Raw genomic sequence first — 27,706 nt, 5'->3', positions numbered from 1 at the left:
TATTAGTAACTTAAATTATCCTTTTAGTAATAAACTAGGAAATTAAGCTGTAATTATTACTAAAGTTAGAAGAGTAAATGCTGAGTAAACCAACAAAAGACCAGGCCCTCACCCATTTGCTCTGTCACAGCAACCATGTGACAGACGAAAGGCGCAAACACATGACATCTGTTCTTCACTCTCCATTCTACTGCTCATTCCACACTTTTTCTATGTACAAATTGACCTATACAATTTCTATTCTAAAAACTTAAATAGTTTTTTTAAAAATCAAACAGCAAATCTTGATTTTGCCAGAATTCCTATTAATCAATCAGTAGAGAAACTCTCTGCCAGGATCCCGGACTGCTTTTAGCTATCAGGTCTTTTTTACCTTCTCCAATCTGAACAGTTCCTCAGTCTTTCCTTGTTGTTCATGAACATGCCATCTCCGAAGGGCACTGATCAGTCATATCGTAGATTAACCCTTGATTAGGTTTTGTCAGATGCTTTCTCATGATTAAATTGAGGTTGTACATATTTTTCACAAGAATACCACAAAAGTGACATGACTCTTTTGGTGCTTCAATTCAGGAGCTACATTATATGGATACATGACTTGTTAAATGGTGAAATTAACACTAATTTCTTGATTAATGTAGTCTTTGACAAGTTCTCTGCTAGGATGTTACTATTTTTCCCTTTATAATAAACATCCTAGGAGAAATTCTCTGAGACTATGAGAATATCTATTTCTCCTCAAATTTTTATCCAATATTGTAGCAACAACTAATGACTCTTGCCTGTAACAGTTATTACTGAGATTGTCTATATAGGTTTTAAAAGGAAATGTTCATATAATAGTCAAATTGTTCTTCATATAATCACACTTAAATTCTATTGATGCAACATTTTTTTCTTAGATTGAAAATATGAATAAAAATTATTTTCTTTTGTCAGTATATTCAGTTAATGTTAATTAACTATGAAACCAATGAATAACATCTTGAAATGTTACTTACGTAACTATGGCTTTTAAAGAAATCTGATGGACTAGTAGTGAGGATTTTGTCTCCTTCCAAACCAATCACTCTTTTACAAATATTTGAGCTTGGGTCACTTGGGCTTTTTACAATCACAATGTCACCTCTGAGGGGGAAAAAGTCAAAGAAATGTCAAGTGTTATTAATTAAGCATAAACACATGCATGACACTGCTTTAATTCTTTTTTAAGACAAAAAAGTCATATCCTTTATCTTCTCATGTACTGACCCTCCTATACAATTTCTAGCTTTGAAAACTTTTCTGATGGACTTTTGTGGGTCAAAGTCCAACAATTAGAGTAATAAAGAGAGCTATCTAAAACTTCTGATAACTCTTAGAAGGTTTTATGCTTTCTGAAAATTCCACAAAATTATTTATTTGTATTATATTAACTATATATTACTTCTCTGTGCAAAGTTTTAGCACAAAAATTATGGAAAAACAATTACATATAATACCACAAATGAACAAAATAAATTTTTCTGCATGGGGCCGACACTGTGGCACAGTGGTAAGCCACTTCTTGCAATGCCATCATCCAGCATTGGAGGGCTGGTTCAAGTCCCACCTCCTCTACTTCAGGTCCAGTTTCCTGCTGATGCATCTGGGAAGGCAGCAGATTAAGACCCAAGTACGTGGGCCCCTGCCACGTGGCACAGACCTAGCTGTTGCAACCACTGGGGGACTGAATCCATAAAAGGAAGATCTCTCTTCCTTTCTTGCTCTCTTTATCTTTAACTCTGCCTTTCAAATAAATAAATAAATCTTTAATAAGAAGATTTTTAAAAACAAATTTCACACAGCACTAATCAACTCTAATGTACAATAAAGAGGTAGAAACATTATCTATTATTTCCTAAAGCCTAAAGAATGGAACAATAGTATAAGTTATATAACCCCTATAATCTATAGTATAGTCAAAAGGACTTACATTTGAAGAGAAAATTGAAAGAAGCAAATAAAATGCTTAAAGCTGCATAAATCACATATTTGAAAGTATTTAACATATTTATCTATTAACTGCATGTAATTCCAGAAACAATTTCATGCTATTTATAATAAAAGATGTATATGTCAAAATAATATCAAAAGCCAATAAAAATAAAAAGGAATACCTGATTAAATTGAAACTTAACTATTGTGATCTGTGTTAAAATGGATTTGAAACTTTGAGAGAGAAGTTAAATTAATTTGTGAAAATCATAAAATAAAGAAAAATTGTATTTAGTTTGGGAGGTAAGAAAATTTTTCCTAACGTCTAAATCAAAGGGGAATTCCTAAGAAGGATTCTTATAGAAGGTAATAAAAAGTACACTTTCATAAGAATTTTTACAGGAAATACAAAAAAAACAGTAATCAGAGTAATAATTTTTTTTAAATATTTACTTATTTATTTGGAAGTAAGAGTTACAGAGAGAGAGAGAGAAAGAGAGCGATCTTGTACTTACTGGTTCACTCCACTGATAGCCACAATGGCCAGGGCTGGAGCAGGCCAAAGCCAGGAGCCAGGAGGTTCATCTGGGTCTCCCCCATGGGTGGCAGGGACCCAGATACTTGCACCAGCATTGTTAATATAGACTATATATATACATTTGGTTGTCTAACAAGATACATTCATAGAACTTAGATGAAAATACATGTCTAGACCAAGAGTATGGAACCTTTATTCTGCCAAAGGCCATTTGAATGTGTGAGAGATGGTAAGCTTTTAAAAATCAGTATCAGTGGCTCATTTCTCTTATTATCTGTAATGTACACATTTTAAAATTGGGTGCTCATTAACTATTTGTTGTAATAAGAGACCATGATTGTCTTAAGTTCTGTGCACTTGACTGAAAAGATTCAGGTGTTTTAAATGCCACACATGCAGGCTTTTATTCTTGCCTAAATGGGAGGCTTGTCTACCTCTAGAAACGGGGTCAGAGATTGCCCCAAAATCTTAGAGTTCTGCACTGCAAATAAGACAAAGAGCAAAATAGTATTTTTAAAGTAGAAGTTACTAACTGGCTACTTTGGTTCCAAGAGTTACTTTTGTATGTTTCATATAAATGTCAGATTTTAGTTGTCCTGCAACCTACTGGAACCCCTGGATGAATAGAGTTTTAAAAGAATTCAAAGCATCTTTTTTAAAAAAATATTTTTAGGGGTTACCTCTTTTACTTTATTATTTTTTTTTTCAGATTTAGTTACTTTGAAATTCAGAGTTACAAAGAGAGAAGGAGAGACAGAGAGAGACAGAGAGAGAGACAGAGAGAGACAGAGAGAGAGAGAGAGAGAGAGAGAGAGAGAGAGAAAGAAAGAAAAGTCTTCCATCCACTGATTCACTCCTCAAATGACCACAAGGGCCAGAGCTGAGCCAGGCCAAAGCCAGGAGCCAGGAGTTATATCTGGGTCTCCCATGTGGGTGGCAGGAACTCAAATACTTGAACCATCTTCCACTGCTTTTCGCAGGCCATTACCAGGGAGCTGGATCAAAAGTAGAGCAGCTGGGTCACAAACAAGTGACCATACAGGATGCCAGTGTTGCAGGCAGAAGCTTTACCTGCCACGCCACAGTGCTGATCCCCTTCAAAGCATCTTAATTAATTTACTGAATGTAATTACTCATATTATTCACATGAATGAAAAGAGTATAAAGAATAAAAAAGACAATAGTGAAATGTTGATTCAAAAACTACTCAGCAAAAAATTGGGCTCTTTTTAATGATGCTCAAGGACTGATTCCAGGAATAAAATCATGTCATTGGCATGGAACACAGCATCTTGTCTTCAGGCCCCAGTGAGGCTAAGTCAGTCAACATAAGGCTGTACTAGGTTATTTTGATATAAGTTAAAAAGAAAAGGAAGTCAGAACACAGCCTATTGTGTAAGTTTTATCTTAACCCCATATCTACACTTAGGTGTCTTGAAATGATTACAGGTAAAAGATCTGAAAAAGAATTACCTAGGTATTAAGCTAGACGATACAGGTTTTGTTTGTTTGTTTGTTTGAGATTTACATAGATGTATTAGAGTCAAAGACCTCCAGCCGGACTGGCATGGAAGGGGGCTTCCAAGAGAGGAAAACCCAAATGGCCACACAGTATTTGGGTTTTTAAGTACAATCTTGGGGACCAAACTGTCAATCAACAAGGTGGAGATAAATTCAACAAAAGACCTGATTTACAATTCTCCATCCTGTCTGGCTCACTTATGATTTAAAAAAAAAATCACCCATAAGGCCAGGGAAGAAATCACCTGGGCCATCTTCTGTTGCTTTCCCAGGTGCATTAGCAGGGAGCTGGACCATAAGTGGAGCAACTGGGCTTGAACCGGTAGCCATATGGGATGACAGTATTGCATGCTGCAGCTTAACCCATTTAGCTATAACACCGATCTCAACAATTTTTCAATAATGTAAAACAGGCTTTGAACAATGAAAAAGGAATAGCTGAACCTACTTATCTTGATATAAATGTACTTATCCTTGAGGGAGGAAAAACTGCAGCTTACTGAGATAAAAGCTGGTGATTTTTTTTTTTTTCAGAATTATTTTTTAAAACAAGACTCAAAATGTTTGGAAATCAGAGAGGTCTCCTTTGAGGAGTACATTAAATTACTAATACTTGACATCCATTTGTAAGAAATTATGCTCATAGAGTTAATTAAACAGTATCACAAGGATTGGAACCACCATTTGGAACAGGGTGGTTTTTTTTGTTTTGTTTTGTTTTGCTAGATCTGAATGCCTTAAGGGCTGATTCTGAGGCCAGAGTGCTGCACATTTTTATTTGTTTGTTTATTTGAAAGGCAGAGTTACAGAGATGCAAAGGCAGAGAGAAAGAGAGAGAGAGAGAGAGAGAGAGATCTTCCATCTGCTGGTTTACTCCCCAAATGGCTGAAACAGGCAGAGCTGGGCCAATCCAAAGCCAGGAGCCAGGAATTTCTTCCTGGTCTCCCATGCAGGGGCCCAAGCACTTGGGCCATCTTCTTCTGCTTTCCCAGGCTTTAGCAGAGAGCTGGATCTGGATCAGACGTGGAGCAGCTCGGTCTCTAATTGGTGCCCATATGGGATGCCAACACTGCAAGAAGTGACTTTACCCGCTACACACAGTGCTGGCCCTTCTCTGCAAACTTTTTTTATTTTATTTTGGACAGGCAGAGTGGAGAGTGAGAGAGACAGACAGAAAGATCTTCCTTTGCCGTTGGTTTACCCTCCAATGGCCGCCGCAGCTGGCGCGCTGAAACCAGCACACCGCGCTGATCCGAAGGCAGGAGCCAGGTGCTTCTCCTGGTCTCCCATGGGGTGCAGGGCCCAAGCACTCCCAGGCCACAGCAGAAAGCTGGCCTGGAAGAGGAGCAACCAGGACAGAATCTGGCGCCCCAACTGGGACTAGAACCTGGTGTGCCAGCGCTGCAGGCTATTGAGCCATGGCGCCGGCCCTTGGAACAGGGTTTTTTTTTGGAACAGGGTTTTAAAAGGCTTATTGGCAATATTTGCCAAGTAGTTAATTAATGTAAGTAATAAGGAGATCATAATAGATAAAAATCCCGTCTCAAATATATACAATGCTGTAATCTAAAAATCATAAAATGGTCATCACAGGTTTTATAGTGGGAATAAATAAGACAGCCATTAATAAAATAACAATTAAATTTTTTTTCAAAACAAAACACTGATTTGGATATGTAATGCAGTCCCTCATTCATGACTCCAAACATCCTAGGATAAAAAATAAAAAAGTAGACTTACATACATATTACAAAAGGGATTGTGAAGTGTTCTGAATAATACAAGAGATACCATGATTTAAGGGACTGTGTATGTTTAGAGAAATTACTAAAATTTCCCAAACTGAGAGAAAATATTTGGCTCCAAATTTTATTTAGCTGATTATGCATTTGGTTATAATAAAAGAGTTTTTAAAGATAAACTACATAAGAGACACAATTTATTCGTGTATTTTCACTATAAATTTAATTACATCCATGACAGAAATTTACCTGTGGATACCATAAAAATGTCGACTAAGATTTTCTGCAAAGACAATATCTGAATTTTGAATTGTAGGTTCCATTGATGGTCCAAAACACTGAAAAGAGAGGTAATTTTGTAACTTGATTTCAAAAACCTCTTTAAAATATAAGAGAAAACATCTGAGTAGCCTTAAAAGAAAGAAAATCAAGCAAATGTCCTGTTCAGGCCTGGAGGATGATTCACAGTAAGTTGGCAATTAAGTTCAACCCCAGAGTAGTCACCAAGTCTAGAAACACGGACAAATATATTATAAATGTTTTACTGCTATGACATTATGTTTCATGAATACAATACCATTATCTATGTTTCCAAGTTTTGGTCACCTGTAGAATATAAGGTCCATGAGTGCAAGGACTTTTCCAGCTGTATATACAAGCCCAAGAACAATGCTCAGCATAAAGCTGATAACATATAGTTGTTGATGAATGATGCACTTTCTTGCTATCATCAATATCATCTGGCGCATATGATGCTAATTTATTAAATGGCATTATACTATTCTCAATGAGCTGTTGCCCTTCTTCCTCTTACAAGAGAACAATTTACTCATTTGATAAGACTGCAACTTATATTTCATACTGCCAAATGCTGCCACAATGAGACATACTTTAAAGATTCCCATATTTGTATGTCTCAATAATTAATTTACATATATATGCATATGTATCTCAAAACCAGAATGATCACTGACACTTTAAAATCTAAGTACAACAGTGTCCATTTTCTCTACTTATTGTAAATAAAGCTTTTTGCCCAAAACTCTGGCAGAAATAAGAAAGAATACTCATACAATGAATGTCTGTGTTTGCTATCTCTGGAAGTAATAACGTAACTTTCAAAAATCAAGAAGGGCAGCCTCAGTTAAATATATTCATTTGTACTACTCCAGCTCATTGTGAGGTTGTATAACTGTCAATCTGTTAGAATAAGCCTAAAAAAGTAACAGCAATAACAATAACAACAACAAAAAACCCATTTACCAGATAGTCCATCAACTTATTCATTCATTTACATGAACAAAAGTTTGAACAGCCATACATGGTAGGCTCATCACACCATATTAAGAACAAGCACTGGTGGGCATGGCAGAGGAAGGGGATGGGGGGGTCAACTTTACCACTTTAATATTGACATTAGTAGAAGAATCAAGTGTTTAAATGAGAGTTAAATATGGCGCCGCAAGGCGGAGGATTAGCCTGTTGAGCCATGGCGCCGGCCTGTACAATGGGTTTCTAACAGGTATCTCACAGACAGGTATCTCACAGTTAATAACTATATACAACCTCAAACATATGTTGGAAAATAGCAAATGTCCTCCAATAAAGAGACTATTAAGAAGACATTTTGTGCCCCTGATAGAAACATAATACAGAAAATATTTTAAGTGTTTTTATATTTTGTATCAGTGCCAATTCTTTCTCAATAGATTCTTATGTTTTAACATTCACTTTACTCATTAAAATAACTAGAACTGTAATGAGCAGCAAATACATTTCCTTCACTTTAAAAAAAGTATATTTAAAATCAGTATCTTGTATACAAAAACTTACCATAAAAACACCACCAACATATTCAAAAGTACAATAAATTATACAGCCATACTGAATTGTATAGCCAGCAAGTCGAAAGGTTTTTCCCAGCACACCTCGAAGCATAGTTCCATGTAGACTCTGTCACCATCAGCCTGATGGTAAATTTGAAAAAGTTTCATTATTAATTCTATTCAAAAACATTTAAGAAATAACTCTACTGTAAAATATTTTACAATCACCCAAAATGTCTAAATGCCTAATACAATTTATTCAGAAAAGCAAGAGCTTATTTTCATTTCTGCTACAGATATTTTTAAATAGTAAACTATAGCCACCAAGTTTTTTGATCTACCAAATGAGATTATATTCAAGTATCACTAGGCTTATAAATAAATTAGATAACTAACAAACTCTAAATCAGTCTGTTCTTTTCCATATCTTGGTTAGTTTTTGCTTACTTCTTTGTATTAAGGAAGATTTCTTTAAAAAAGATACTCTGTGAGAATATTAATAATAGTTTTGCATATTTGCTCCTTGCTATTCTCATCAGTTCTTGTCATATACTATGATATAATGTTGCAACCACTAGAGTAGATGTATGGAGATTCAAGTTTTAAAGCTGTTCTTTCATTAACATGTTGTATGATCATCAATGAATTATTTAACCTTTAAGAGGCTTAAAAGATGGAAATAATATCACATAGAATAGTTCTGAGAATTCAACAAGATATGTCAAAATGTTCTATAAACTATAAAATTAAATTCAGTTGTCAGCTATTAACTTGATAATAAATGAATGCATGAATATGAAACAACATAAAGAACAGTATAAAGATTTTTTAAGCAATATAAGTTTAAAATATTAATAGTATTCATTTAAATACTCCTAGTTATCTGTCCCTCCTTTTCTATTGACCTATTACAACCATTTCTCAACAATAGCCTGAGTCTTAGGACTAGGTTACTATACATTGTTCTCACTAAATTTGCTAAAATATATCAATATTTAATATATCAAGCTTTACATATTGATTTCAGTAAGGTAGATATCATTACCATTCAACTGACAAGAAAAAGGAGCCTCAGTGCGGTAACCTGTTCAAAATCGCAAATTTCCAAGAACTTGACCATATGTTACAATGGTTCCCATTTTTAAAAAAATGTTTATTTATTTATTCATTTTTTTTACTACTTGAAAGGCAGAGGGAGCAGGGAGGAAGTGAGAGAGAGATTTTCCATTTTCCGGCTGGGCCAGGCTGGAACCAGGAGCCAGGAGCCAGGAAATCCATGTGGGTCTTTCCTGTGGGTAGCAGAGGCCCAGCACTTGAGTCATCTTCTGCTGCCTTCCTGGGTGCACTAGCAGGAAGATGGGTCAGAAATGGAAGTACCAGCACTCTGATGTGGGATGCAGGCATCTCAAGCAGGCACCCACCCTACTGCACCACGATGCCTGTCCCTACTAACTCCCAATACCCTGCTCCCATAACCGAAATGATTCCTTAGAGTATACTCAGACTAATTTCAAAGATCCTTGGTACACTGTTCCCCTCTCATTCTGTTTCCAACCTGATTTTCTCTGATGTTCTCACATGAACTAATTATATTTATCTGCTCTTCAAGTAAACTTTTTTAAAGATTTACTTATTTATTTGAAAGGCAGAGTTACAGAGAAAGGGGGGAAGAAACAGAGAGAGAAGATCTTCCATCTGCCAGTCCACTCCCAAATGGTCACAAAGGCTGGAGCTAAGCCGATCCAAAGCAAGGAGCTTCTTCTGGGTCTCCCATATGGTTGCAGGGGCTCAAGTATTTGGGCCATCTCCCCCTGCTTTCCCAGGCCATTAGCAGGGAGCGGGATGGAAAGTGGAGCAGCCAGGATGTGAGTCAGTGCCCATATGGATGCCAGTGCTGCAAGCAGCAGCTTTACCCACTATGCCACAGTGTCAGCCCCTCAAGCAAATTTTAACCAGTGAATACTCATGTCAACATCTATGCCCCGGATATTTTTCATGATAGCTATGGAATAATAAATATATTTGAGCCTTGTCCCAGGTTGTTGGCACTGAACTCCTAAAACCCTTGATATTTCTTGGCCTAAAGGAGGTCTTATTCATAATTTACCCCTTTAAACACAACTGAATTTATTCCAATGATATGGCTTAGGATTGAGCACCTAGATAGCCCCAGAATGGAGGTGCTCATTAAAAAGACCAAGTGACTAGAAAGTTGGCACTTAACAAGCCTCATTTACTAGCCCCCAGGAAGCCACCGAAGGACTAGGATGACAGATTAAGCTCCATAAAAATTCTTGAACAAAAACGAGATTTGAGATTTGATGAGTGTCCAAGTTGTTGGAATGTATCCTTGTGCCAAGAGTCACATCCTACCTCCATTAGGACAGAAATTCCGACATTGGGTACTCTGCAGGACCTGGCACTATGTTCCTATTTGACTATTTATTATGTCTCCTTCATAATAAACTGGTAAATACTGGTACAGTGTCTCCCTAACTTCTGTGAGCCACTCTAGCAAATTATCCAAACCAGTGAAAGGATTGTGGGAATCCCCAATTTACATATGGTCAGCCAGAAGTACAGGACACTTGGACTTGAAACTGGCGTCTGAAGTGGGAGCGTTCTTTTAAGAGTCCTCTTGGCCGGTGCCGCGGCTCACTAGGCTAATCCTCTGCCTTGTGGCACCGGCACACCGGGTTCTAGTTCCAGTCGGGGCGCCAGATTCTGTCCCCGTTGCCCCTCTTCCAGGCCAGCTCTCTGCTATGGCCCGGGAGTGCAGCGGAGGATGGCCCAAGTGCTTGGGCCCTGCACACCATGGGAGACCAGGAGAAGCACCTGGCTCCTGCCTTCGGATCAGCGCGGTGCGCCGGCCGCGGCGGCCATTGGAGGGTGAACCAACGGCAAAAGGAAGACCTTTCTCTCTCTCTCTCCACTCTGCCTGTCAAAAAATAAATAAATAAAAATTAAAAAAAAAAAAAAAAAGCGTGAGTCCTCTAACTTTGTGGAATCAAAAGTTCACACCAGGCAAATCTTCCTTGGCACTACACCAAACGATGTTCTTTATTTATTTATTGATATTTCATGAGACTCACCAACTTTAAGCATAACACTGATTATAATACTTACACTAGGGGCTGGTACTGTGGCATAGCGGCATCCCATATGGCCACCAGTTTGACTCCTGGCAGTTCTGCTTGCTGATATGTCTATCTAGCTCCCTTGCTAATGTGTCTGGGAGACACGTGGGAGACCCAGATGAGGCTCTTGGCTCTTGGCTTCACCTCTGGCCACTGGAGACATTTGGGGAGTGACATAGCAGATGGAAGATGTCTGTCTCGCCCTCTCACTCTTTGTGGCTCTGCCTTTCAAATAAATAAAATTAATCTTTTTTTTTAAAGAAGTCATATTCTTTGATACTGATGGATATCTCAGGTGTTTAAAAAAAATACCTACCACCCAATATTTTATTATACCTGTTTCTTTTATTTAACACCACACATTTTTCTGATGGCAATGACTGTGCTTTGTTCTTCTTACAAATGTTAGAATCTGATAAAGAAGTTAATAAATAGAAGGCTTATCTGACTGAATCGGTGGATGAATACTGAACCCAGATCTATACTCCCTACATTTTCAGTATAACAGAATGGTTACAAAGTTCGAATGGGGGCAGGCCTAATGGGTTAAGCACTGGCCTACAACTCTGGCATCCCATGAGTGCCACTTTGAGTCTCAGCTGCTCCACTTCCTATCCAGCTCCTTACTAATGCACCTGGAAAAGCAGTAGAGGGTAACCCAAGTCCTTGGGCCCCTGCACCCACATGGGAGACCCAGATGAAGCTCCTGGCTCCTGGCTTCAACCTGGCCCAACCTCAGCCATTGTGGCCATTTGGGGAGTGAAGCAGCAGATCGAAGATCTTTCTCTCTCTTTCAAAAATAAATAAATAAATATTTTTTAATAAATAAAAAGTTCAAAATGATGATCAGAGGCCACTGAATGTTCAGCTAATGAAAAGAAATACTAATGTTCATATTCACTGAAAGAAGAAAATAATTGAATAACTGTCCATTACATATGTAAAAGTCTATTTATTAAAATCTAAGATAATTTCAATAAAAGTCTGTCTTCCATCAGTAGGAGTCAGGTATAGAGATTACTGACGCATTTTACAAACCACAATTTATTTGTCAACAATTTAATAAAACTGCCCTTTAAAATGATTCATAACTGAAACTCTGATAATTCAAACTCCTAAGAGAAATAACCAAATAGTATAGAATAAAAATTATCTGTAATGTTAACTAGGCTGTGTAAACACTACTTTGCTTCAACTATAAAGCTTAGTTTCAAAAATGTAATCTATGGGAATAAATCCTAAAAACTTGTGAAATGAATATCACATTTTAAAACTAAAATTAAAATGTAGTTAACTGAAGAAGATATGAATACAGATGAAAGATGAAACTAGACAGCAAATCAATTAGCCATCGGACAAAGTTTAAATCCTCTTAAGTATACAAGACAATCCACCTGGCTAACAATAATTAGTTACAAAGATCAGGGCAAGTGTTTGACTTAGTAGCTAAGCTGCTGGTTGGGATACCCATATCCCACATCAGAGCACCTGGTTCAAGTCTAGGCTCCAGTGCGGTTTCCAGCTTCCTGATAATGTGCATGCTGGGAGGCAGCAGTGATGGCTTATACAGGTGGATATCCCTCTCTCTGGCTCTATGTCTCAAATAAATAAAAATTGTTTTTTTTTTAACACAACTGAGTAAATAAAAAACAAAAAGACTATAACTATACAATGGCTCTAATTCACTGAGACTTATAATTCACCCCAAATCAGAAGTTAATTGGGCCGTAAAACTGTTTTTATCCCTCAAACAATGCCAACTTCAAATACAATGTTTGTAATGTGACTGTTTCATAACATTATAAAAGGAGAAGAATAGGCCCAAACTAGAATCACTCATGCTAAAATTCCACATTCCCAAACCAAAACCTAGGTTGTTTACTTTAAGATCTGATCTTCCTTGAAATCAGGAGAGAGATGATAACCAAATGCCCAAGGAGGTCAGATTTTAAAAGAAAATCATGAGATTCACAGAAATGAGTCAAAGGGAGCCCAGGCAACTGGAGTCAGAACACAATTTAAACTCACACAAAGAAAATAACCTCATGGTAATCAATGCACTTTTTGTACTTTGCTGTTTCCTTGTTTCCATTAAAGTTGCCTTATAAGTGGACTGTTCTGCCACAGGAAGTAGCATTTCTATTTTCTAGACCAGAAGCTGCTTGGTCAATGAATAAAGGCCAATTAGATGGCTAAAATTCAATTAGTTAAAATTTTGTTCTTTGACAATTCCCTGCAGATATTAGCAGCAGGATGGAATCTGAAGTGTCTAAAGTTAGTCTTTTATGATGAAGACAGCTATTAAGGTATTTAGAGAGGAAACTGAGAATAAAGACTATCCATGTGGACTTATATTTTCAAAGTAACATAAGGAACACTGTTGAGAAATATTATTGAAATTAACAATAAAAATTGATGGATTTTTTTGAAGAGAAATCTCAGAGTAAAAAGTAGCATTTATATAAGACAAATAAACCATACACACTACTGGTGCTCATTAGCTCCCCTAGAAAAAGTGATTAAGTAAGACTAGGTTTCAAACCTCTGGTTTATATAGTTATTTCAAAGGGTCCATGAACCTATTTGTCCATATGTGTGTTGGCTATCTTCTCTTTGCCCCTTCAGATATATTCTGCTCTCTGCCCTTGGAAAACTGACCCTATGAACTTCACCAAGGCACTCTTGTATGCTTTGATAGAACCCCAGCAGAAGGTCAAAGGAAGGATTATACATTTCCCTTTTTACCCTGTGGAGTCTTCTCAGGTTGGTTATGTCTTTGGATCAAAGGTCACTGCATCTCCAAAGGCTGTTGGCTCTACAGGAATCTCTTTCCCTCTGTGCTCCAGTAACCTCTCCCTTCCCTGGTGCCTTAGAGCCTAAAGCTGGAAATTGCTCCATTGATGCTGATTCCAGAACCATCCTTGAAAATTCTATTGTCCAATCCACAGCTTTATGTAGTCCCAGTTAATAAGCCTCCCTTGAATTATCATAATTTCAGTGTATCAGCTATTTTCCAGAGACCCTAATGATACGATATAACACATATTAAAAAACAATTCTTATATGAAGTTTACAATATTCAATGTTAATAAAGGAGTTTTCATAAATAGGCATCTCACAACAATCACAATGGTCAAGCAAAATGGTGTGATCTTTCAGGAGGACAATACAGCAATAATAGCAGGCACATTTTACTCTCTTCCCCAACAATCTCACAATTAGGAATTTACCCTACTAGATACAACTCCAACATTCAAATTCCATGTACAGGAAGTTGTTTATATTAGCATAATCTGAAATAGTAAAATTTGAAAGAAGCCAAATACACATCCATTGGAAACAGGTTGAGTAAACTAATGCATCTAAAACAAAGTTGTATTCTAACTATAGATCTGTAATAAGAACGAGCGAAAAGCTGACATTAAAAAAAAAGAATGAGCTGATATGAATTCTAGGATACTCTCATAAAAAAAAAAAGGTGCAGTGTGTGTGTGTGTGTGTGTGTGTAGGTTACCATGTCTCTCAGAGAAGGGAAAAGAAAGTTTTTTCCAAATGAAAAAAGAAAAAATACATCAATTGCATCTCAGCCTTTTGGCTAAGATCGAGTATAGAAAAAAATACATCAGAAAAAATGAAAATGGTTCCATTTATAAGGGCAGTGAAGAGAAATACCACAGAAGGAATAGGAATAGAAATGTGATTTCTGAGTATACTTTAATATGTATTTCAGAGCCATATAAATATCTTCTATATTCAAGAAGTTAAAAAAAAAGTAAATGCTAAAATTGAAAACAAAAAAATGAACCTATCTACAATCACATTGCTATCACTATCATACAGAAAAGACACTTAAGTATCTTTGAACACAGCTTAATAAACATTCTAAGAACAAGAAGAAAATTGCAACAGATCTTGAACTTAGTGAGTCTGTTGTTTGTAGTATTTTATGTGTATTTTGGATAGTATGTAAAATAAACATATTAAGTTGATGGGAACTGAGATTCTCACTATGAGAGAAAGAAGAAATATAAGGAGGTAAGAGATGAAATGGAGATAGAAACTTATCAACATAAATAAATATGTATATCTTTATCTGTCTGCCTACCTATATGAAAGATCATCTTAGTTCTGTCTACTTTGAAAAGGCCATTGAAACCAAAGGTATGGCAGTAAGAATGAGCATACTTGGCACCCAGTTTTTGTTTTCCCAATGTAATTCTTTACCAAAAGAAATAGTGTAAGACGCAGCAGTCTTGTGCTGCTAAGACAGCCACTGCTCAAAGACTGACAGAAACAGGGAAACCATTCTAAGGTATCTTTCACTGGCCAAATTTAGGACAGTAACTCAAAAATAATAAGGTATCAGACCATACATTAAGCAAAAATCTATTAATATATAATATTTAAAGAAACAAAAAAGAAGTACAAGAGGGTAGGCATTTGGCGCACTGGTTAAAAATCCACTTGAGATGCTTGCATCCCTTATCAGAATGCCTGGGTTCAAGTCCCAGCTCTGCCTCCAATTCCAACTTCTTGCCAGTGCACCATTCTCACCAAAACAGTCTAACATGAACAATCAGACACATTCATATAGTAGATATGCTACAAGACAACTTGCTTAAACAAGTAAAAACCATAAATTTAATGTAAGGAAGAATGGCAAGGGCACTATTCTAAATTACAAGAATACAGGAGTATATCACAACCAAATACACTATGAAATGCTTCATTGATTCCTGAAGTGAAAGAAAAAAACATGCTAGAAAAGATATGGAGGTTAACAGGGAAAATCTGAACATTATACATAAAAATATATTTTTATTTCAAAGTTAAATTTCTTAATAATAACATGTGATATAAAAGGATGACCTTGTATATAGGAAATAAACACTGGATTATTTAGAGATGAATGTCATGTCCGCAACATCCTTTATATAACTCATTTCTATTAATTTTCATAAATATAGTCAATTATATACACACATTTACATGCACATGTATAGACACATACATGTATATATGGGTAGAGAAAGAAAGTTAATGTGGCAAATGGTCATTGTTCAATATGAGTGCTTGTGAATGTGTACTGTATTTTTTAAAATATTTTTGAAGAATAAAACTTCTAACAAATAAACAAGGGAGAAAGGCAGTGTCTTCACAGTCTTTCATTCAAAACATATTTATGAAGCTACTATTATGTATGAAATACTATGTTAAGTCTTGGAAATACAATAGTGAATATGAGGTCTACTCTCCTAGAGCTTTTAATTTAGTATCGCAGAAGTTACACACACACACAAAATGAACAAAAAATATCAATTTCTTTTAAAAATACGGTAAAGTGATGGATAATATAGGTGAGACATATTTTCTTTAGCATAAATGAGGAAAGATTTCTCTAAAGAAAATGCTATTGAAGTTGGGTTCCAGAAAATAACAGAATAACTACATAAGATGTAGTTAGGGCAGATAGAACAGCATGCATGTGCTTAACTTTGTGAAAGCCATACAATGACACTGGAAAGACAGGCAAGATCATTCAAGGTCTTGTAGAATTTCAAACTTTGTTCTAAGGGTAATGGGGAACCAATGGAATTATTTTAAGTAGGAAAATAACATGATGCTATGTTATGTTATGCTCAATGCTATGTAGAGAAAGAAGTGGAGCCGGGGCACAGAAACTCATAGAGGTTAGCTGGGTAGGCAAGAGGTAAGGATAGATCAACTACAGTGATGGCAGAAGAGATGGAGAGAAATGGGTAGATTTGAGAAATTTTAGAAGCAGCATAAACAGCAAGAAAAATAAAGAAACAAAGATGACTCCCATATCATTGGACAAGCACCAGGGCAGAGGCTTACCTACACGGGTAAACCCACATCCACATGTGGGGCAGAAAACCAAGAGGCCAATTTGGCCATGTTAAATTTAGTGTATTTCTGAGACAGGCATGGTGGTATAGCAGTTAAGCAACATTCCATATGGTTGCCAGTTGGAGTCCCAGCTGCTCCATTTCTGACCCAGCTCCCTGGTAATACACCTGGGAAAGCAGCAGCAGATGGCCCAAGTACTTGGACCCCTGTACACACATGGGAAACCAAGATGAAGCCCCTGGCTCCTGACTTCAGCCTGGCCCAGCTCTGGCCATTGCAGCCATTTTAGGAAGTGAACCAGATTTATTTTCTCTCTCTCTCTCCTTTACAAATAAATAAATCTTTAAAAACAAGTGGTATATTTCTGAAATATCTAAAATCATGTGTTTAAGACTGGAATGCTTATGGGAAATCTTATTTTTTTTTAATGTTTATTTATCTTCATCTACTTGAGAAGCAAAGTGAGGAAGAGAGGGAGAGAAAGAAGGAAGTAGGAAGAAAGAGGGACGGCAGAAGGAAAAGAGAGAGGAGGGAGAAGAGACACAAGACACGGAACGAGAGAAGAGGGGAGGGAGAGGGAGGAGAGGGGAGAAAGAGAGAGAGATCTTCCATGCTGATTCACTCCCCAAATGTCTTCAACAGCCAAGGCTGGGCCAGGCAAAAGCCAAGAATTCCATCCAGGTCTCCTACATGGGTGGCAGGGGTCAAGCACTTGAGCCATCATCTGCTGCCTCCAGGATGTATCAGCAAGAAGCTGGATTGGCAGCAGAGTAGCCAAGACTCAAAGGAGTCACAAGCTGTGGCTTAACCCACTGTGCCACAACACCCTCATCTTTCATGGGAAACCTTAAAAATCTAATTTCTGTCTCAGTCAAGATTATATTCTACTGAAAAAAAAAAAACAGAAAACTAGAATAGTAATTTAAATAAGAGATTTACTATCTAACAACCTTAGCTGCTGCCTCCAAGTTTATAGGCATAAGGAAGGAAGAATTACCAAGAGTTACTCTCCGCTAATTTTGTCATTTTATCCAGGAAAAGACACCTTCCTTCTATCTATAACTAACCATCCAAAACTATAAAACTCAGTTCAAAGGGCTGGGAGGATGCTGTTGTTTTCTTTACAAGCTTTGTAGCACTATTTGATCTTTAAACATCATGTAAACTATTACATGGAAAAACAAACTTCAAAAATATATGAAATAGGGATATTGAAATGGAGAAAACATACCCAACCAACTCTTTTGAATAAAGTTTGGCTTTAAAGGCCAGCAAAACAGTAGGTCAAAGTTTCTCAGTCTCAGCAGTACTGACATTGTAGGGTCAGGCAGCTCTACTAAGGTAGCCATGTCACCCATGACAGAGTTGTAGCAGCACCCCTGACCTCTAGATGCTAACAGTCTCCTCTCTAATTGTGACTAATTAAAATGTCTCCAGACATTGCCAGATGTCCTCTGGGATACAAAATTGCTCCAGTTGAGAACCACCACAGTAAAATAGTAGGAAGAATGTGGGTTAAGCATGTTTTTTTAAAACACAGAAACATTATAGCACATGTCTGAGAGTCGATGGTAACAATTCCAAAAGGAAAAAGACTAACAATGAGGCAGGACTACTGATGAAAGGCTAAATAGATACAAAGATGATCGAGCATAGAAGTAAAGAAAGCAAGGAGACAACTTTAATGCCATTTGTGACAGAGGAGTTTCTAACAGGCTATCTTGGTGAAAACAGTAAGAACAACTATGGAATTGGGATAAAATGCACAAAAGAACTGTTCAAAAGCAATAAGCACCAGTTAGGGCTTGAGGACTGGGGATCTATGAGAGAAGAGAAGAATGCAGGAGCATGCCACACGTACCTGGCCTTTTCAGTTAAGGCACTGGACTTTCACAGCACAGGAAAATAAAAGAATTTTAGCAGTACTGGAAGCCCCTTTGGCTAGGAAAGAGGCTGGAATCTTTGGCCATCAAGGTAGACAGAATGTGAGGATGAAATCATACAGAGAATGAAATCTCAAGTGTTCATACAATCTCTCATCTAGGAAATAGACAGCTCCTAAATTACCACCTGACAGGAGTCAGACTTCCAGAATCCTTGCAGAAAGAAGTAGGCAAAAGGCGAGAGATCTGGATCGTGGGGATGTTAACAATCATAGAAAAACACACAATGTTAGGGATACAGAGGTTAGAATTCAAAACCTTCCAAGGTTGGTAATGTTGAGGACTATAGCAAAGTCATCCAATGAGAATAAAGACAAAACTGAAATAAATCAGCTTTTACAAAAAATATCCTGCTCAGACACTATCATTTTGCTAAGGGAAAGCAACACAAAACAAAACCCCTTAACTTTCATAGGAAGAATGTAACATCATTTAGAACTTATTTACCCTGGAGTGCAAAAATCTTTTTTAAACAAAAATTAAATATAATTCACATAACATGAAATTCAGCCTTTGAAAATATATATATTTCAGTATTTAGTTTATTCACAACGTTTTCCAATCAACATGATTATCTTATTCCAGAATATTTTTCTCACCTCAAAAGGAAACCCTGTATACAATGGCATTCATTTTCCAACCTTTCCTTCTCTTCATTCTAGCTCCTGGCAACCATATCATTATGGATTTTCCTTTCCTAGATTTTCATAAAAATGCAATCATATAATATAGGTATTTTGTGATTGGTTTCTTTCACTGACCATCATGTAAAGGCTCATTTGTTACATATATCAATATACCACCTTTTTATGGATGAATAATATTCTAATGTGTGAATATACCATTTTTGTTTATTATTCATCAGTTGATAGACATTCAGACTGTTTTTTCTTTTGGGGATATTATGAATAATGCTGCTATGAACATTGTTATGCAAATTTCACATGGATACATGTTTTCAATTCTCTTAGGTATAACCTTAGGAATGGAATTGTTGGGTCACAAGGTGATACTGTCTTTAAATTTTTGAGGAATTACCAAATTGTTTTTGAAAGTAGTTACATCATTTTATAATTTTCACTAGTATGTATAGGAATAGCCAAAGTCACAAAGGAAACATCCATCTGGTTGTTTCTCATGTCTGGAATTTTTTAAAATAATATAAAACATTTTGTTTCAGAATGAAGAAAAAACTATAATTGTCAAATGTTAGCTGACACCACATATTTACAAAAACTCATTCATTCTAAAGTGTAAGCAGCCAGTCAGAAAAGTAGTTCATATCACAATTTTTTTGATCTGATAGATAACACATTAGCATTAAAAAAATACTCGCATTAAGGAGAGCAGAAACAAGTAAATGGTGAAGCAGAAAACAAATTTCCACATCACAGTTTTGTTACCCTTACCTTCACTTAGACGAGAAAAAATAAATGTTGACAGTTCTGAGGCCTTTGTGATTTTCAAATTTAAGAATACTTACAAAAAATACATTTTCCTCTCATTATGATGCATATAAAGTACATGAAAGATATGTCCATTTCAGACCTTAAATGGAAGTTATTGTGACAAGTAGAAAACAACAAAGACTCATTAATACATGGATGTTGCAGAGTGTACTCTGCTCAATAGCTAAATAATTCACACTCACACAGTCACCTCTCCATCAAAGTAATTCAAATTCCTGCAATTTCAAAATCACCTTCAGACCTGCTCATGAACTGTTCAAATCTATAAATGTTAAATCTACTGTAAGACTCAGAGGGTATTTTTTATTTCCTAAAACTGCAAATTCAATGTACTCTGATCTCCATCATCTATGAAGATTTTATTAAAACCTGTTCATTTTGTTTCATTCCCAGAAGAAATAACTGCAGTCACTTTAAGGTTTAAAGCAATGAACACTGTTTTAAATCTGACTTCAGTGTCAAAATAACCTGAAAACCCAATACCAATCAAAGTACAAATTCAAAATCTAAATCCCAGGCTGCCATCACAGAGCTAATGTATGAGAATTTCTGGGAGCAAGGCCACAGAATCTGTAGCTTTAATAAGTTCCCCAGAAAGAAGCCTAGTAGAGGACTTTGTGCTGTGATTTCAGAGCACTGAGCATTTTCAGAAACTTGATAAAATTTAATCACTCACTTTTTTATACGTTAATTTTTGTATAATTCTATGAATTTTCATCAAGAGAACTTTATAATGGTAGTATAACAATGCATTTAATTAATACAATATTATTTTCTGAAGTTCACTTTTTACATACGTCTAAAATCAAAACTCATTGTATGTTTACAAAGAAAGTAAGCAGTTGGCACTTTTAATATAACACAAGCACCAGCTTCAAGAGTGAAATACTAAAACCAACCCCATTTATTCACCAATTATTCCCCCATCACCATATGACCCATCTATTTCAGAGTAAGAGAGCAATAGTGGAAGGATATTAATTCAAAGGTAATAAATATCATTTAGCATTATAATAGGCACATTATCATGTGCACACCTGAAGTTCATGCATAGTTCTTTAGAGATAGTCTTATAAACTGTTTATAGAAATAAATTTATCATCTCTTAAGTAAACAAGTATTCTTATGATTCTCATGCTGCTCTTTTGTTACATCAAATTTATTCTCAACAATTTTCTTCTGGTTTCTCTCACTTTATGTTCCATTCTCTTAACTCCAAAAATGCTACCCTAAACTTTCATTGACACCCCATCACCTGGGCTGCAAATGAGTATCTCACTTTCGAAGACAAGCCAAATGTCTTACAAGGTATCAATAAGGTATCAAATTCAAATAACTATATGTATGTGAAAAGAATGTATATCTTTAAGACCTTAGAGTTTTATGTTGAATTTAATTATAAGCAGTTTATTTGGGATTGTCCAAAGGAGATAACCATCTCCAATCAAAGAATGATGCTCAAGATGGAGGGAAAAAAAAAAAAAACTATCCCCAAAAAGTAGAGAAGTAAAAACTGACTATGTTTAATAAAAGTTGCCATACCAATAATGTTTTTAAAGGAACACTGCTTAAAAAATAAATCTGTATCATTGACTACCTTAGAAAACTATCCTATGATAATAAACCACTGATAAAATAACTTGAAATAAAACACAAAACAACTATTAATGAAGACAAGAGATTTCAGTCCACTTATTTCATGGATGGTTCTTTTCATCATGATAGCAGAATTTCAAATAGGCAATTTTTCAACTAGTAAAATTACAAATAGAAAGCTAAAGAAATCCTTTATAAACTAGCATAACGCAGTTCAATAGAAATACCATTAAACTTTACTATTCATCAATTTAAAATGTACCAAAAATGAAGAAATACATTTTGGAATACAACAGCCTAGGAGCATTTAAGTCAAACTTATTAAGAATAATAACAAGTATTCTAAGGGAGATTTGAAGAAAGAACTATATAAAAATTTATTGTTTTATTTGATTTATTAGATATTTATCTGTCTTTTTAGTAAAGATGTTATATCAAAGTATATAGAAAATAGGTACTATATGTCAACAGAGGCTAAAAGCACATTAATACACATTAATATGTTTAACAGGGACAATTAGATTATTCTTATGAATTCAATTAAGTCTTTGAGTAGTGTACATTTAGCTAAAATTTTAAATTTCTAAAACATGAACTTTTAGAATCTACTTTTAAAAATATAAAGCTACTAAATCAAAAAATACAGTAAGATAAAAATGAAGTTCTATGAATAAATATTTTTAAATTAAGTACTCTAGGATCATAACACTGACAATACTAATTATCTTTTCTAGTCTTGGCAGTTATGTTGCATACTGTTTGGGTGACTGATGGGATAATTTCACTTCATTTTCTCTCAGTTTATTCTGGATTGTGTAAGAGAAGAATATTAAAATAATTAACACCTCTAAACAAAGTACTTGATAAAGTTTTAAGCTGAGATAAAATATAAAAAAATTAACTAATGCATTGATTTCACAGCAAATAAACATCATCAGCTCAAGAAAAACTTGACTAAGAATGACTGATTCTTAAAAATAAGTAAGTCTGTATTAGTATTAACTAATCTAGGGCTCTTACATGCTATGATCACCTTCCAGAAGAATCCTTTCATCAGCTGTTTGGGTCAAAATAACCTTAATTATCAAATCTATCTACCTATATAATTTATGTTTTTAATGCTTTATTCACCAAAAATGTTTCATTAACAACGATAAAAAGTCATAAACAGATAAAATATGTAACAAATTATTTCAGTTCCTTATACCCACATTTTGATAATGGCCTTATTTCCAGAAGAGTATAAAAGTATTTAATATTTAATCTCAAATATTAATCTTTACCAACAGCAAGTGCTACATGTCACTCAACTATTAAAAAAGTACAAAAGACATCATTAATAAACTTAGTTTAATAAATTTCTAATTATATGGTTTAGAGTTACCATATGTCTTACATAATTTTAAATCACGTAGTTTAAAGTAAGCTACATATTTTAATTAATAAAATTGCATTCTTTGCCTTGATCACCTGATTTTTTGTTGTTGTTTATAAAATTAATCACAGTTAGCAGGGTAGAAATCGCTTTGAGCTTCATGAATGACATCCAAGAGATGGGAAAGGATTAGTTCTCAGTTGCTGCCAGTTATAGCACCAGGTGGCTTTTTCTGCAGTGAAGGTGTTACCGATAATCCCATTACACTGGTACTAAATCTTGCAGACATCAAAATTATCACCAAGGTTCCTTTTCATCCCATCCTTTCCAAATGACTGGAAGTCGCTTCACCTGAAAGAAGTCAAATCCACATGCAGCTGCTGTTTTAGCAGGCAGCAAACTCCCTGAGAATGCCAGTCATGATTCAATTTTGCTGTGCTGGTGGCCCCCTATTCCCTGTCCAATAATACATCTGTTAAAAAATCCTACAGCTACAAATCAAGTTTAATCCTACCAGGGACCTCATGTTGGTCTTGTCTTCCAAAAAGGCAGCAGGTTCTGCTGTCTATCTCTGCTAGTGTCTGGGGAATACCCTTTAAATCCCAGCCCTACTTAGAAGAATAAGCTAAGGATCACAAAACATGACCTCAAAAACCCTGATATGACTATATTCTGACCCAGAGGCATTCATTCTAGGTGAAGATTAGAACTTTGCATAATAAGATTACACAGCAAGTGAATGATATCAAGGGACTATCCATATGCAGCCGCCTGGTTTTGTATAGACAGCCTGTGCTCTGCAATATGCAGTGCAGACGAAAAAGAGCTTGGTCTTTCTAGCTGAAATAAAATAGATTCACATAAATTAGTGGGCCATTTCCAGATTCCTAAATCCCCTATTACATCTTTTATTGACAGCTCCTGTGAGGATAGCACAAATGTTATTCCTTTTTATTCTGTGCTTCTCTAACAATCATGCTCTGTAATTGAAATGTACATAGATTATGTCTAGAAATTAACATCTTGTTTGCTGTAATCTTGGATTACAATTGACTGTGTACATAATAAAATTAGGAAATCAATGGACGGATTTATCATCTCCAAGAAACTAGAGGTATTGTTTAAAGAATAGTTTAACATTTTGTGCCAACACTTCAAATGCAAGAAGTCACTAGGAGTAGTCAATAAATATTTAAATGAGTCAAAGAATATAAGCATTTGCTGATATCTATACAAAAATTAAGTTATATACCTCAAAATTTAGAAAATATGAAAAATTCAGAGATCTCATGAATATATGGTTTTCTCTAAACCATAGTTGAACATGAAGATCACTTACACATGAAGGTCTACACTTTTTATAAAGTAGGTACACCTGCAGAATTTTATACAACTCACTTTAATCATTTCATTACTACACAAAACATTTGAATAAACTCACATCAATTGTAATTCAAGGTTTTATGAATTACTGTTTTTAAAGTTACAGATCAGTGAAGTAATTTTTTATCTTATTTGAATACATGCAGAACATTTTAAATGTTCAGAATCCTATAGACAGAATACTTTAGGATCAGCTTTTTCCTCCAAAAAGTTTATACCTACACTAGCTCTAAGCAAGCTTATTTGAAAAGGGAGATTCATATATTTTCATAGAAACAGCTGTCCAGATATTTCTAAGGATGTGGACAGAGTTCTCAGCTTTCTAAATGTATACATATATACAGACTTGCCATGGGATTATTGTAAAACTAAGCCCCTAAGTGTACTCAAAATACAACTTATTTAGCAAATTTGATGTACCTACAATTTTTAAAGAACATCTACATCCATTACATTAGTCATTGTCTCATTATTAGAATATCTTTAAGCATGTTTATAAAGTATCTGATGGGTACTCAGGAGTCAGGTGACATAATTCTGGTTTTATGTATTAAGCAGATATTTACCAATGATATCAGTGACAGAGCTATAAAAAGCTCCATTTGTAATTTCAACAACATTGCACAAAATTTTCTCTGGTTAAAATTACTAAGAAATTACTGGATAAACAGTGAGAAATGCAAAAAATACATATTTTGTAATGATACTTTTTTTAGAGTTGTACAGCCCAATGAGATAGCCACTGCCTCCTAAGGCTGCTTACCACTCAAAATGTGACTAGTGCAAATTGAAATGTACTATCACAATAAAGTATACACTGGATTTGAAGACAATAAAAAAAGTGTTTTTATTAATAGTTTTTACAGATTACTGTTAAAAAGACTGTATTTTAAGATATAGTTGGGCAACTAAAATACAAGTAATTCACATTACATTTCTATTCGACAGCACTGCTTTAGCAGGTATATTTTCAATAATATGTTCTTTTGCTAAATAGAATTGTACAAACTAAAAAAAATACTGAAGCAGAGGATTATTATGGAAGAATAAACATTCCAGTGCCAAATCTGTTGGATAAGCTTAGCAAAGAAGGTATAAAATCCTGTCATTTTAGTCTCTGTTTCATATTTCTAGCTTTAGGGTAGTGGGGGGAGAAGGTGGTACCTGCCAAATTGCTGACCATCAAATACCAAAAAAGAATGCTGTGTTATAGTTACAAAATGCTTTAGAGTGGTAAATATAGGGATTTTTTTATTGTCTTTTGTGTAACTTCATAAAAAACTAGTAAAGTTTGAGTATAACCCCTTCATTGAGCTCAACAGAGAAAGGGCTATGATTTTTTTCCAATGGTGCAATACAATTGTTTATATACAAATTTTGAAAATATATTTCATTAATACCTATAGAGATTTGAAGCATTTGGTATATTTCAGAATAGCAGCAAATTAAAAAGGATTAATTTTTATAAGTTATTAGTAGCAGCTTTTCCATTAGTCTTCATCATATAAATGGAGTTTTTAAAATCTTTTAATAAAAAGGGTTTTGTAAAAATAAGGAAAACTGAAAATAGCTAAAATACATATAACATATGCCTAATTTAGTTCAAGAAATGTAATGACTCATTTAGAATGACTACAGACAAATGATATTATACAATTAAAATACAAAGTCTACTTTTGTCATACACAGGAAGATGATTCCAATACAACAAAAGTACTTAAGGAATAAACCTATTTAAAAGTTGTTTTTGCAGATATTATTTTAATATTTATATAAAATATTATGATTAGAGATGAATTATGAGTATCAATAAGATGAACAAGTTTAAACCAATTTTTATGCCACTTTTTTCTTGCCTTTTAAAATTATATAAGCTTACTTCTTTGCTGGTTATAACTATCACACAGACATTCATACACACAGACACACAAGCAAAACAAAATAACAGTAACAAAAAAAAATAACTTTCTAACAATCAATAGATGAGTGCAATGAAATTCAGTCTAAGTTAATCTCCAGACATCCAAATCATGAATAAAAATTCATCAGTTTTAAATACACTGAGCCTATTAAGCAAGAACAAAAGCATATGCACAAAAGAGCTTTTAATATATTTCAAAGCCCACAAGAGCCATGGTCTCATTAAAATTATAAATTACACAAACATGGAATGAAGATTCAAACTGCAGTGCAGCTAAGCAGATTACAGAAAACCCCGCGTTCCATATGATAACACACCATGGCCCTCCCAGATGGGGGCTTGGAACAAAAAGGCCATCACCACAGCTAGGGAAAACCTCCTTGTGATCTCTGGTTTCTGTTCAGCAGATGACAGCCAAATAATATGTTGATTATTCTGTTTGTGCTGCTAAGCTTGTAAGATGGAATAAAAGCGATATGATCTATTGTGAACCCAATGCTAATGTGTTGCTCCACTCATAAATAATATACTGAATTTATTTTGAAACTATCTTTTATCTGAATTTCAGTTTTTAAATGCATGAATTAAAATAAAAGCTAGAATAAAATAATACTTAATTTGATGCTTTAAACTAAAAAAGGTAGTTGACAAGTGAAAAATATCTAAATGCTTAGTGAAGAGTCAAATTCAATCACCTTTCTTTAATTTCAGTACTGTGATCAGAGACAAAATACATTTCCTCATTATTCAAAATAGTTATCCTCATTATGAGATATAAATATAAAATTAAGTAATATAGTAATCACAAAGTTAATAATGTACATTATGGTCAATATAAAGTAAAATAGCAGGGTATATAAACACATTTTCCTAAAATGAAAATAATGCACATGATGAGAACATATGGTGAAATATTTCCAACAATAAAAAGTATAACTGAAGCCCTCATAAATGCTCAGAACTTGCATACAAATGGGTGATCACAAGAAGTTCTACTTAAAATAATTTAAAAGAAGCTTAAAAATAATTTTTGAATATAATACTCAGTAATCTACATTGCTTTAGTAACAAAAGTTAAAACATAATTTCCCTTCAATTAAAAAATTATATATTTCATATTCTAAGCTTGAACGAGCAACTTATGTTACAATGGAGTAACAGTAATTTTGTCTGAGAATACAAAATTTTGTATATTACATTAACATACTTATGAATATTAGAATTGTTTAAAATATTGAAAATCATAAAAATCATTGTCTCATCACAGAAATTTGTCCATGAATAATATAGTAGACTCTTATTAAAGGCAAACAAATTGATAAAACAAGCAGTATATTAAAGCTGCATACAAGGTAACATGTATAAACACACTGTTTTCTTAAGTAGAAATTCTGCAGAAGTACATCATATGGTCATTAACTTAAAGTC

At 34.8% G+C, this 27,706-nt stretch overlaps 1 protein-coding gene across 7 annotated transcripts in view; it reads right to left on the bottom strand.

Annotated features, from left to right (window-relative positions):
- The window catches only part of IMMP1L (inner mitochondrial membrane peptidase subunit 1), an 80,311-nt gene that overhangs the window by 22,216 nt on the left and 30,389 nt on the right, over window positions 1–27,706 (bottom strand). For 6 of the 7 annotated variants that reach the window (XM_062196362.1, XM_062196366.1, XM_062196363.1 and 3 more), the window contains 3 exons: window positions 7,591–7,724; window positions 6,007–6,095; window positions 1,002–1,128 (listed from right to left, as the gene is read on the bottom strand). In XM_062196362.1, the coding sequence (XP_062052346.1) occupies window positions 1,002–1,128; window positions 6,007–6,095; window positions 7,591–7,695 (321 nt within the window). In that variant the 5' untranslated portion in view covers window positions 7,696–7,724. Of the gene's footprint in view, window positions 1–1,001; window positions 1,129–6,006; window positions 6,096–7,590; window positions 7,725–23,069; window positions 23,326–27,706 lie in introns of all 7 variants that reach the window. The other variant, XM_062196364.1, reaches the window with a different exon arrangement.

The sequence above is a fragment of the Lepus europaeus genome, chromosome 7 (assembly GCF_033115175.1).
Source record: "Lepus europaeus isolate LE1 chromosome 7, mLepTim1.pri, whole genome shotgun sequence".
Lineage (NCBI taxonomy): Eukaryota > Metazoa > Chordata > Mammalia > Lagomorpha > Leporidae > Lepus > Lepus europaeus.
This window is presented reverse-complemented; position numbering and strand designations above follow the sequence as displayed.